The sequence below is a fragment of the Dendrobates tinctorius genome, unplaced genomic scaffold (assembly GCF_039654945.1).
Source record: "Dendrobates tinctorius isolate UK_male_01 unplaced genomic scaffold, ASM3965494v1 ptg000007l, whole genome shotgun sequence".
NCBI lineage: Eukaryota > Metazoa > Chordata > Amphibia > Anura > Dendrobatidae > Dendrobates > Dendrobates tinctorius.
Window position 1 is genome coordinate 30,076,314 of NW_027361675.1, and position 13,778 is coordinate 30,090,091.

At 40.4% G+C, this 13,778-nt stretch overlaps 1 protein-coding gene across 2 annotated transcripts in view; it reads left to right on the forward strand.

Moving 5' to 3' along the window:
- The window catches only part of RPS6KB1 (ribosomal protein S6 kinase B1), an 83,024-nt gene that overhangs the window by 56,230 nt on the left and 13,016 nt on the right, over positions 1 to 13,778 (forward strand). For both annotated transcript variants that reach the window (XM_073573024.1, XM_073573027.1), the window contains exons 10-14: positions 594 to 701; positions 2,491 to 2,553; positions 5,280 to 5,357; positions 7,328 to 7,435; positions 8,220 to 8,332. In XM_073573024.1, coding sequence (XP_073429125.1) covers positions 594 to 701; positions 2,491 to 2,553; positions 5,280 to 5,357; positions 7,328 to 7,435; positions 8,220 to 8,332 — 470 coding nt within the window. The remainder of the gene's footprint in view (positions 1 to 593; positions 702 to 2,490; positions 2,554 to 5,279; positions 5,358 to 7,327; positions 7,436 to 8,219; positions 8,333 to 13,778) is intronic.

A 13,778-nucleotide genomic window follows, 5' to 3' on the forward strand; every position in this document is an offset into this window, starting at 1 on the left:
TATCCATCCACAGACAGCTGTTTCGGGGTATTTGCCCCTCATCAGTGTGGAGTAGGAAACTGGCTAGTAGGAGCAATGCCTAGTAGAAGACTATGAAAAATGACGATGATTGACCTCATGGAGATCAACATCCAACACTGCGGAGACACCATCACGTGTTTCTCAACGCAGTGATTCTAGAGCACTGCCCCCATCCCTTATGGGAAATATGCAGAAGCATGCAAAACAGAAGCCGCGGAGACACCATCACATGTTTCTCAACGCAATGTTTCTTTCCCGGGGAAAGACCTGGCTAGTCATTGCTTGCGTTGAGAAACATGTGATGGTGTCTCCGCGGCTTCTGTTTTGCATGCTTCTGCATATTTCCCATAAGGGATGGGGGCAGTGCTCTAGAATCACTGCGTTGAGAAACACGTGATGGTGTCTCCGCAGTGTTGGATGTTGATCTCCATGAGGTCAATCATCGTCATTTTTCATTATTTGTAGGCTAGGCCTGCTAAATGTCCTAAAATCTCACAAGCATTGTCAGGTTTTATGTGGGTCTGTCTCCACATGTAGTGTATTTGTTAACCAAGTTTTCTTTCTTCATTCAGCCACCATTTACTGGTGAAAACCGTAAAAAGACTATTGACAAAATTCTTAAGTGTAAACTTAACTTGCCACCCTACCTCACCCAAGAAGCCAGGGATTTACTTAAAAAGGTAGGTACCTGTATATCCGCTTCTGATTCAAATTCACATTACGGGCACCTTCTGATATCTCTTTATGAACATTTATTGTGAATTTTTTTTTTTTAGAATGGCATTTTTGAAGATCTGTACATTTTGAAAAAAACACCCCATAACCTTAAAAATGTGTGGTGGTGTTTTTGAACATAAGGGAACCCACTTTGAATGAAAACCAGTCTGAAGACCATTTCTGTTCACATGCTGTTTTAGGACTTAAGTGTGTTGTATGTTGAATCCCATGATCAGGACCTCCCTCTCTGAGTCAGAGTAGAAAGACTTGTGAGAGTGGCACAGCTCTTATTACTGATTCGATATGTTGTTGTATTACATGAACAGCCATTCCTCTGAATGCTAGTCATATGATATAACCCCTTCCCTACAGTGGAAGCTCCTGGCTGGCCAACACTTGCCCCAAAATAATGGTCTGCTTCCTGGGAGTTAAGCCCCCGTCACACACAGCGATCTCGCTGCTGAGGCACAAGATTTGTGACACAACAGCGATCCCACCAGCGAGATCGCTGTGTGTGACCGCTATCAGCGACCGGCCCCCCTGCCAGGTATCGCTGATCATTGTTTAAATGTCTGGACATTTTTGGGGTCGCTGGCCATCACGCATCACTGTGTGTGACAGGTGGGAGACCAGCGAGCAGGAGCTGGTAACTAAGGTACACATCGGGTCTCTAAGGGGGTGCGCTGCGCCTAGAAACCTGATGTGTACCTTAGTTACCAGCGCGCTGAGGCAGGGAGCTGGTAACCAAGGTACAGATCGGGTTTCTAAGTGCTGCGCGCCCCTTAGAAACCCGATGTGTACCTTAGTTACCAGCTCCCTGCATCAGCGCACTGGTAACTAAGATACACTGCGGGTAACTAAGTGACGTGCGACGCTTGTTACCCGCATGTCGCTGGTCCTGATCGCTGGTGAAGATGCCTGTTTGACAGCTCACCAGCAATCACATAGCAACTCACCAGTGATCCTGACAAGGTGATATCATTGTCGGGATCGCTGGTGAGTCGCTATGTGTGACGGGGCCCTTAGACTCACGGTAATTAGCTGATCGCTGCACTGTTTTCAGCCTTGATGCAGATGACACAACTAGTGATGAGCAAGGTGTTATCTGAGCAGGCTTGTGTGCTAACAGAGTGTCTTTGGCGTCCTCGAAAAATATGTTCGAGGCCATAAGACATGCAGCCGCGGGGGTCTCGAACATATATTTTGAGCACGCTGAAGACACTCGGTTAGCACACGAGCATGGTCAGATGACTCCTTATCCGCACACATTTGCTCATCACTAGACAGAACTCCTTAAAAACAGTGTAAATTCAGCTTAGAAGAGTTCTCTCAATTTTGTCATCAATGTCCAATTGGTTGAAGTTTGAGCAATGTAAAGTAGAATAAAGTGGCCGTAGTGCTGGTGTAGAATGACAACTTGTCTCCTGCCGGCTTAGCTTTGCTTGTTCTAGAGGCCACACTTTCAGCTATTTTAGAAAATGTCAGTAGTTTATTTTGAACTCTCTTTATTCCTTAAACAAGTGCCCCCTCCCCCCCCCCCCCAAGTGCACATAACTTATTAAATAAAGACATCTTCAAACTCCATGACTTTTTTTTTTTTTTTTTTTTACAAACAACTTACCATGTTGTTAAATAAGAGAAGCATTAATGCTCGTCTTAAACAGCTGATGGAGGATTCTCTGATACTCTATGGCCACTGTGCCATCTTCCTGACATGATTGTGTTCTTTTTTTTTTTTTTTTTTCTTGGAAGCTGCTTAAAAGAAACGCTGCCTCACGCCTTGGAGCTGGTATTGGTGATGCTGGGGATGTTCAGGTAAATGCTCATTCCTTTTGTTTTTCTATTAAAATGCTCTGAAAGCAAAGATTGCCTTAATTTGTAGATGTAGTGGAGCAGAGTGCTTTTCTGGCTACTACTCTGCTTTATTTGCCCTTACTTTTCAAAAGGCTAGTCTGTGCTAATCTAGGAATTGATTCTGTCTTTAGGTAGTCTTGACCAAAGAGTAAGTATAAAGTAAACATTTCCCTGTGGTCTTCGGATAGAATACAATTAGTTTTTTCCACATAGTAAGACATTTGGCACTACACATTAAGGCCCCGTCACACAGCGAGATCGCTGATTTTGTGATGCAACAGCTATCTCGCCAGCGATCTCGCTGTGTGTGACATGCATCAACGACCGGCCCCCCCGCCGGGTAGCGCTGATCATGCAGGAGTGTCCTGGGCCATTTTTTGATCTCCCGCTAGCCAGCACACATCGCTGCGTGTGGCAGCGGGAGACCAGCGATCTCCCAGCGCTGTAAGCAGATGCTGGGAGCTGGTATCCAAGGTACATATCGGGTAATTAAGCGTGCGCATCACTTAGTTACCCGCTGTGTACCTTGGATACCTGCGTGCTTGCGCTGGGAGCTGGTATCCAAGGTACACAACAGGTAACTAAGTGACGCGCGTGCTTAGTTACCCGATATTTACCTTGGATACCAGCTCCCAGCGCAAGCACGCAGGTATCCAATGTACACAGCGGGTAACTAAGTGATGCGCGCGCTTAGTTACCCGATATTTACCTTGGATACCAGCGTCCTCGCTGGTCCTGATCGCTGTAGCCGTGGAGCGTACCTACGATGATTCTAGACGCCTCGACACAGCCGGAGAACTAAATAAGCCTAAAGCAAGAAAGCGGAAATCTAAACTGCCCCAGAGCAGACCCCAAAGGAATAGATAGCCCCCAAACATATATTGTCGGTGAGACAGTATAATAGGCTAGGAAAATAGGCTGAGCAAACGATGGGGCCCACACTAACTAGACAGGACAGGAAAGGAAAAACACTCTGCAATCACGCAAAAACACTGCAAAAAATGTCCAACACGTCTGATAAAAAAATACTGACGTCACTAGACTTCACCCACTATGTCAGCACTCTGGCATATTCTGAAAACAGAGCAAAAAGAGGCCAATCTAATAAGGGACAAAAACAAACTGGCACAAGCAGTAACATAAGGATGGAAATTCAGCACAGCCCCAGCTGGGGCTGGCTGACAACACAAAACTGAATAGACAAAACCAAATCAAATGTGAGCAATAGCAAAAGAACACTTAGCTTGAGGCATGCAGGGACTGAGCTGGAAACTAAGACCTCAGGAGGCAGGAAAAAAATCACCAGCAGGGATAGAGGGAGTCGGCTGTCTTAAATCCAGTCAAAAACTCCAGATGTCCAATCGTCCTCATTATCAGGTGGCAGGCCTCTGTTAATTAGATCAGCTCCATTACCTCCTGTAACCACCAGAGGGAGCCCGGAAAGAGAACTCGCGACCCCTCTGTCAATATAACCAACTCCACTACCTTCACTAGTAACCAGAGGTAGGCCAGAAAGTGAATTCACAACATGACCCCTTAGTAAGAACAGTGTTTGATTTATAAGATGCATCTCTATTTTCCCTCTAATTTTGGGGATCATAAGTGTGTCTTATAATCTGAAATAATACAGTAATACCAATTTATGTGCAACACAAGATTCACAATAGGTAATGTCTGAGCTCACCTTTCCCTATGTAGTAAGCTTTTCACAGGTGACAAAACGTGCCTGGATAACTCCCATGAACATCTTCAGCCATTACATCTTGCGTTCTATGTGCGTACTAATGGATATCTCTAAGTTCAGTTAAAGTACCACTCCAGTGTTTCTTTATTTCAGCGCTGCAGTGGTGCCACTAATGTAAGTTCCCTGACCTTAGTAGTATACTCACCAGCTGCTGTCTTCAGCTGTTCCCGTCGCTGCTTCAGTCCTGTGACCATATTGTCTGACTAACCAGAAGTCAGAGGTAACAGTCACACTCTCTCAATGTAAGTCTGACAGCCATGTCCTGGCTCTCATAGACTTACATTGAGTAGTGACTTCAGGTCTGCCCAGCAAACACTGGAACAGACCAAACAGAGTAGCGCCGAAAACAAAAGACAGCGACTGGAGAGTATAAAACTAGGGCCGTGGAACTTAAACTAGTGACACCACACCAACGGTAAAATAAATAAACCGCTAGAGTGGTGCTTTAACAGAAGTCCGGTTAAGGTGGATGTACCGTCATAATGTACAGAATCATAATAATATTAAAGTTAATCTGTCAACAGTTTTTTGCTACTTCATCTGGGACCAGCATGATGTAGGCAAAGAAACCCTGAATTCAATGATGTGCCACTTAGTTTACTGGTTAATCAGAGTTTTTGGATCTAGCATGAAACGGCTTAGAAAGCTTAACCCCGCCCCCCCAGGCCCTATAGAAAGTGTCTATAGACAGTGAGACTCTTATTACAGAAGTAGGTGGAGTCAGAACAGGAGGCAATGATAAGCACCTGGTGCTAAAACAATCATTGCAAGTAAAGGAAACCACAGGCATTGCTAAAATCTGTGTTTAAATCCCTGCAACATGCGGTTTTCAGATTACATATCAAAAACTTTCTAACAGATTCCCTTAAATAACAATAATAAAAAAAAAATTAAAAAAGGTCAGGTTTTAATTATTAAAAATATACATTTAAATTTGTTTTAGGCGCATCCATTTTTCAGACACATTAATTGGGAAGATCTCTTGGCTCGAAAGGTGGAACCTCCCTTTAAACCACTTTTGGTAAGTTGTAAATGTAGGTTTTTAAATGTTTATGGGGACCAACAGCTTGTGTATGTAAATAATGCAAAATGCTTATTTGTTTTAATTACCAATGAATTTAACCCCTTCCCAACATAGTGTATATTACGTCCTATGTTTCGTCACCAAATATACCAAATATGGAGAAGGCTTTCGTGCTGAGACCAAACCATACCCAGCAGTTGCCAGCTGTGTTATACATCTGGCATTTGTATTAGCAGTGACCGGAACTTGCTCTGACAGCGGCATTTAAACCCTGTGAACTCACTGTAGTGATGGGTTATCATGGCAGACAAATTTGCTGATGGCCCATGGCTGCCATTGTTGTCGTCCGGTGAATAGCTGACATGTGCCCGGAACCACTCGCGGCTATTAACCAGTTAAATGCAACTGTCAAACCGCTTCCGCCTATTGCGCAGGAAATCCACCCATCGGTGACCCTCGTCACGTGATCGCGGGTCACCATGACAACCAGAGATCTTTTGCAGACCTCTATGGTTGTCACTGCCGGATTGCTATGAGCCGGTGGTCGGCACTCATAGCAAGTCAATAATTCTACATACAGACGATCTGATCATTGCCTGTATGTAGTGGAGCTGATCGGACAAGTGCAGCTTCTAGTCTCCCATGGAGACTATTGAAGCATGCCAAAGGTTAAAAAAAAAAAAAAAAAAAAAAAAAAGTTTTCTAAAATATTAAAAAAAATTAAATATATAAAAGTTTATATCACTCCCCTTTCGCCCCTTTCAAAATAAAACAATAAAAAAAATACACATATTTGGTATCGCTGCTTTCAGAATTGCCCGATCGATCAATATAAAAATTAACCTGATCGTTAAACGGTGTAACGAGAAAAAAATTCAAAATGCCAGAATTACGTTTGTTTTTTTTTTTGATTAGTGCAACGTTGCATTAAAATGCAATAACGGATGATCAAAAGATTGTGTCTGAACCAAAATGGTATCATTAAAAATGTCAGTTCGGCACACAAAACATAAGCCCTCACCCAACCCGAGATCAAAAAAAATGGGAGACGCTACGTGTATCAGAAAATGGCGCAGTTTTTTTTTTGTTTTTTTTAACGTTGGAATTTTTTTCCACCTCTTAAATAAAAAAAAAAACCTACACATGTTTGGTGTCTATGAACTCGTAATGACCTGGAGAATCATAATGGCAGGTCAGTTTTAGCATTTAGTGAACATGGTGAAAAAAATCCCAAACTACTGTGGGATTGCACGTTTTTGGAATTTCACTGCACTTGGAATTTTTTTTTCCCGTTTTCGAGTACAGGACATGCTAAAACCAATAATGTCATTCAAAAGTACGAGTCGACCTGCAAAAAACAAGCCCTCACATGGCCATTTGGAAAAAAATAAATAAAAGTTATGGCTCTGGGAAGAAGGGGAGCAAAAAATGAAAATGCAAAACCAAAAATACCTCTGGTCTTTAAAGGGTTAATTATATGATACAATGGGTGGTGTCATTCCATATAGAAGAAAAAATAAAGTATATCTGGCTTTAGTAAAAAGGGGAGGAAAAAAACAAGCACAAAAATTGCCAAAGCAGGAAGGGTACAAAACAGACAAATTGAAGATTGCATTGGTGCCTTTTGTCTCTTTAAAGGAGTTTTCCGTTCTTAAGCTACAAGTTTATTGTCACCCTATGTGACTGCAGACTTGTGAATCCTCACATTGCGTGCACTGTGCTCTGTGAGCATTCTCTGGTACCAGCAGTGAGTGGTCATGCCTTTTGCATACTTCTGACCACGTTCCAACTAGTCTATATCTGGCCTTTCTCAAAACACTTGCATTGAGCGAGGGCGGATTCAGTCTAGTCGGCATGTGTCCTCAGGTAAGTGAATCACCTTACACGTGATCTGCGGATTCATAAGAATGCAGTAGTTGTAGTTTTAGGCTGGACAACTCTTTAAAGTATTTTTTTTCCCTGTAAAGCAATCTGAGGAAGATGTGAGCCAATTTGATTCCAAGTTTACACGACAAACCCCTGTAGACAGTCCAGATGATGCTACTCTCAGTGAAAGTGCCAACCAAGTGTTTGTGGTAAGTTAACCCCTGTGAATGTTAGATTTTGTCTTAAGCAGTGGTTCCCCCTCCCCACACTTGTTAAAGGAAATCGGTCAGCAAGATTCTGCTATGTAATCTGAGAGCACCATGATGAAGAGAGCAGATTCCAGCATTGTCACTTACTAGGCTGTGTTTTGCTGTATCAATACTGTTAGTGTTTTATCAGCAGGTGATTATCACTATAGGACTGGGTGTCTTCTGCCTCTTGGTCCAACCACTCACCCCCACCCCACTGACAATATACACAGAATGCTGTAGTGTTATCAAGTGTTATAAACAGCTCAGCATCTAATCTCTGCTGAATTTGCAGCATAGATAACTGATTCTGTCATAACTGCTGCACCCCGTAAACTAAGTGATACATTGCTGGAACTAGGATCTCTGTCCCTACCTCATACTGCTGTCGGATTACATAGCAAAAACCTACTGACAGATTCCCTTTAACAACTCATTGTTTTGAAAGTAGCATATTTGAAAGTTTTAAAAGTGCCAATTTCTTTCACAATTGTGTATGTAAAAGTTTTTGCGTACATTGATAAGGTTTCTGATCTTTCTTCACTCCCATGGTATCTCCAGTTAGCCTCTCATGATCTTGAGTTGGCAGTAAAAACAACAATACTGAAAATAGCAGTAATGCTTCAGATATACTCTTTGCCCGGTGTGCACTTCTAATTTTGTAGTTGAAACCCATCAATTATAAGGAAAGAAGTTAGAAAGTATCTGTTTACGTGTTTGATAACCATCTGATTGTAACCTGTAGGGATTTACATATGTGGCTCCTTCTGTACTTGAAAGTGTAAAAGAGAAGTTTTCTTTTGAACCAAAAATTCGGTCTCCTCGTCGATTCATTGGAAGCCCAAGGACGCCTGTGAGGTAATGTTGTTGTTTTTTCCCCCACTAATCTTGTTTAGCATTTTTGCTTATGATTAATTTAGTTAAGAATAAATTATATACAGACACAACAGTGTATCATCACCTGACCGGGGCCTTCAATTCAGATTGTGTTCTCTTACCATGTTACCTGGAAGGATTTTCTTGGGTGACATGGAAAATGACAACTTTAGTATGTCTGCCCCTATGAAGCTGTCTGCACACTGCACTTGTGGCCACTGCCAGACGTTTATGTTCATGAGGCTTTTAGTTGACCGTCTTTATAGATGCATTAGTACCTGACCACTTAGAAGGATCAATTGCAAATTTTGCAGTGGCTTCTTCTATAGGAAAGTGCAGTTCAAGGGAACCTATCATGTTAACGCCATTAACCTGCAGATATGGAGTTAGTAGTGTTCTGAAGCCGTGCAGCCACCGCACAGAATGCCAGACGGAAAAAAGTGCATTTCCTCACATCAGCCAGGCTTTCAGTGCAGTGGCCGCTTCAAAATGTTATTAACCTTCAGTTTAACCACATATCTGCAGTTTATTAGTGTTTTTTTTTTTTTTTCAAATAATTTTTAAATTTTTATTAATTTTTCATAAGGGAAGGAAGGGTGAACAAAAAAGAAAAGGGAATAATATAAAACTTAGAGAACTCTTTTATAATAGATGCTTTGCAAAACATGTCATACAATATACTCAATATACTTCGTAAACATTAAACATTTTACTGTTGTATTTATCTTAATAGTATTAAACTAAAGAATAAACTAACCTAACACTACTACCAATCCAGACTTAAAGCTTAACCTGAGTCGCATTCCTGTAGGAACCATAAGCAGCTTATTGTAACTACAAAAATTTTGAGTTCCACCGAGCCCACTTTGTGTGGTATTTATTCAAAGAGTTGCTATTAAAAGCAAATCTTTCTTCTGTAGAGCTATGGAAACGTAATGTGTCTAGAATATCTGAGAAGGAAGGGATATCTGATTTTTTCCAAAAAAAGCTAATGAATTTTTTATAGTTAGAAAGATGTGAATCATTATATATTTGGTTGAAGGATTGATACTCTCCAGATCTAAAGAGAGAAGTACCATCTGCGGGGTTACAGTAATTTCACTGTCATGTAAAGTATTAATATGGATTTTGACTTCCTTCCAGAGGATTTTTAGTTTTGGACAGCTCCAAAAGATATGATATAAATTGCCAGGGTTTCCACATCCTCTCCAACATTGGGATGAGATCTCCTGATTAATATGGGATAGCCGTATAGGCGTATAGTACCATCTATTCATTACTTTATAAAAGGACTCCTGCAAGGCCATAGAAATAGTAGACTTATAGGTATGCCTAATGGCGTACTCCCATTGTTCTGGTTGAACTATAATATTTAAATCAAGCTCCCATTTGTGCATATAATTGTTTTTTGAAAAGGATGTATCTTTGTTAAAATGTGAGTAGATATTTTTAATACTCCATTTAAACTGATGATTAATATTAACTAGTAATGAAGAGACAATTTCCAGATTCTTAGCCCTGCTGCGTAACAGCTTTTTTATATTCTCTTTTACCGTGAAAAAAGAATATATTTCTGACGAGGGCAGATGATATTTGGATTTAAGCTCACTAAAAGTACTAAACTCTTTCCCATCCCATAAGTCTCCAACTTTTTTTATGCGTACCTCATCCCAGGTATCTGGTATTGAGAAATTGTAAATCTGGGCCAAGAAGGAGAGAGGGAGTCTTCTAATCATATCCTCCTTATTCTCTTTCCTATGTAGCTTAGTCAGAATGTTCCAGGCCGAGAATATGGCCTGGAGGATTGGATGGTGGTGCTCCTTCTGCCGAGATTCCAATAAGTAACTGAAAAGAAGTTTTGGAATGGAATTATAATTTATTTGGGCTCTTTCTATATCCAGCCATGCCGGATGCGAACTCTCTTTGAACCAATCCTGACTGAGTTTGATGAGTGTCGCTTGGTAGTATGACCAGATATTGGGCAAAGAGAGTCCGCCATGTCTCTTTGTTTTGTATAAAATATCCGCTGCAATCCTTGCCTTTTTATTTTTCCATTCAAAGAGCTGAATTAAAGTCTGAATTTTTGTTATAAACAAGACATGTATGTTTAAAGGGATAGTTCTAAATAAATAAAGAATTTTTGGTAAGATGAAGACCTTTACCACTAAAATTTTTCCTAGTAGGGTCAGGTCGTGAGTTTTGAATCTATGGAAATCTTTGGAAATAGTTTTAATAAGGTTATCTATATTGGTGGGGATAATGGATTTAAGTTTAGTGGTAATAGTGATACCCAAATAAGTAATTCCCTTTTCTTCCCATACAAAATTGGATTGCTTTTTGATTTTTTCAATTACCGTGTTATTTAGATTGAAGGGTAGAATTTTTGATTTCTCTGCATTGATCTTAAAGTAAGAAACTTTTGAGAATCGGTCTAGGACCTGGGTCAAAGCTTTTATTGAGTTTATTGGATCTGAGATTGAAATGATAACGTCATCAGCAAAAAGTGTTATCTTATGCTGACATTGCTGTGTTTTGATGCCAGATATAGAATTATGACTCCTAATTTTTTCAGCCATGGGCTCAACCGCAAGGGCAAATAGTAAGGGTGATAAAGGACAGCCCTGCCTAGTGCCATTTGAGATGTGGAATTGCGTAGAGAGATGGTTGTTAATATAAATTCTTGCATTCGGTTGAGAATACAGGGAAAAGATTGAGGAGATAGATTTATTATCAAAGCCAAAATTAAATAAAGAAGTTTTTAGATACTGCCAATTCAGTCTATCGAATGCTTTTTCTGCATCTAGACTTACGAGCATAGAGGAGATGTTTGATGTCTTTATCAGATTAAGCAAATTTATAATTCTTCGCGTCCCATCTGAGGCCTGCCTGCCCGAAATGAAGCCAATTTGGTCTTTTCTAACCAGGTAAGGCATGATATTTTTTAGACGCTCTGCAAGGACTTTGGCATATAACTTAATATCACCATTTATTAGCGATATGGGTCTGAAATTTTGGACTTTTTCCATGTCTCCAGTATCTTTTGGTATCATTATTATAGATGCTTCCAACATGTCTGCAGGGAATGCTCCTAAATTCGAGGCATGGTCGAAAAGGGTTTTCAAATGAGGTGAAATAATATCTGAGAATATTTTAAAATATTCGTTTATAAACCCATCTGGGCCGGGAGACTTCAGTGATTTAAGTTTGGTTATAGTGCCTGCTATTTCTTTCACACTGAAAGGTGAATTTAATAGCTCTAAATCTGAGGGAGTTATCTGTGGAAGGTTTAGATCAGAGAAGAAAGAGTCTATGGCAGCTTGATCTGGGCTAGGCATTGCAGAGTCAGACTTTAGACTATAGAGCTTGCTAAAATATTCTGCAAATACATCTGCAATGTCCGAAGGATGGTGTTTAAGATCTCCTGAGGAAGATCTAATTTTCTCTATTCTCCTATGTATGCGTTCTTGCTTTAGTTTGTTAAGCATGCATCTAGTTGGCTTATTCGTGGACGTATAAGCATTATATTTGGATGCCCGAATAATTGAGTCATACTCTGTTAAGAGTTCCGCCCTAAGTTCCTGCCTTAGCTTCATCAGTTCTAAGTGAATGGCATGAGATGGATAGTCAGATTTATTTTGTTGATCCTCTTTTATTTTTATTTGAGATTGCAGGTTGGAAATTTTTTCCCTTCTTTTTTTTTTATGCCTAGCTGAAAGTTGCATTAAGCAACCTCTAATGACCGCTTTGTGCGCTTTCCATAGTATAAATGGGTCAACATCTGATGAGGAGTTTTCAAGGAAGTAGTTATCAATAGTATTCCTAATTATCTCTCTATATTCTGGGATTTTTAGCAATGTCAGGTTGGTTTTCCAAAGAAATGTATTTTTTAATCGGGGGACCTAGAATAAATTCCCCCATAACTGGGGAGTGGTCAGAGAATGATTTGTTTAGTATTTCAAGCTTTTTGAATTGAGGTAATGAGAAAATATTAGTTAAGAAGAGATCAATTCTGGACGATGTTTTATGCACATCTGAATAATGTGTAAATTCTCGTGAGGTTGAATTGAGACATCTAAAGACATCGAAAAGTTCATTTTGGGTGATCCAGTTATTTAGAGTTGGAGCCAAATGACGCACGGTAGACGAGGAATCCATATTTCCATTTGGCACTATATTGAAATCCCCTACTATTAGTAGCTCTCCCCTCTTGGCGGCTTCTATTTTTTTTAATAAGTTTATTAAAGAAGGGAAATTGTCTCTTACTTGGAGCATACACATTGACTATTGTACATATTTTACAATTTAGGCTGCAAATCAGGATGTGGAATCTACCCTGAGGATCAATCTCCTCACTGATCAGTTGGAATGGGATATCTTTGCTTAGAATTGTGATAACTCCTGCCCTTTTTTTGTCATTAAGTGATTTGTACATGTGGGGGTAGTTTTTGTGTTGGAAGTAAGGGTGGCCATCCCTGGCTAACTTGACCTCCTGGAGGCAAATAATATCAGCCTGTGTTTGTTTTATCTCTTTCCAAGTGGCAAAACGTTTGTACGGGCTATTTAAGCCTCTAACGTTGTATGATAGAATTTTTACTTTCATATTTGCTGCCTACGTTCCTACAAGTTATAAATTACAGTCTGGATGTGAACAATCAAAGAAGAATATCAAAGACTTTCTTAACTAAGCCTAAACCTGCTCAGTAATATTTCTAACAAAACTTTGTTCAACTCGAGTAGAGCTCTCCTGAGGGATCACACCTCCAGTGAGACCGCTCTCTAGTTTGGGGGAACAAACAGGAATTGTGGCAAAGAACCCGCCCAGTCACCCCAACACTATACGTAATAAGACCAAAGGAATGTAGACCGTACCTACAAAGAGATTAAGGCATAGTGTTCATCCCTTATCTTTGTGGGCTAGTTCTTCTTGGAGGTAGTGTACAAAGTCTAAACCCTCTTCTATTGTAAAGAGAGGGATATTTTTTCCCTTGTGCCAAATCAGCAATTTAGTCGGGAATCCCCATCTATAGGGAGTTCCCAGATCTCTAAGTTTGGACGTTACTTCTCCAAAAGCCTTTCTAGCCTCCATTGTGGCTTTTGAGAAATCCGAGTAAATTTTGAGGTTGTTATATGGAGGTGGGAAGGACCCCTTTTCTCTAATGGATTTCAAGATTAGTTCTTTCGTTTGAAAAATGTAAGCGCAAGATAGTATCTCGCGGTTTGTCAGCAGCGATGCCTCGTGGACGCGGCAGCCTGTGGATCCTGTCTTTAGTGAGCTGTAGCTCAGATAGAGAAGGAGCTGTTTTTTTAAAAAGGGACTTGGCATAATCTGCAAGGTCATTCTGCAAGACATTTTCAGGGATTCCCCTGATCTTAATATTGTTTCTTCTGCTCCTATCTTCTAAGTCAGTTATTTTTGATCTCAGGGATA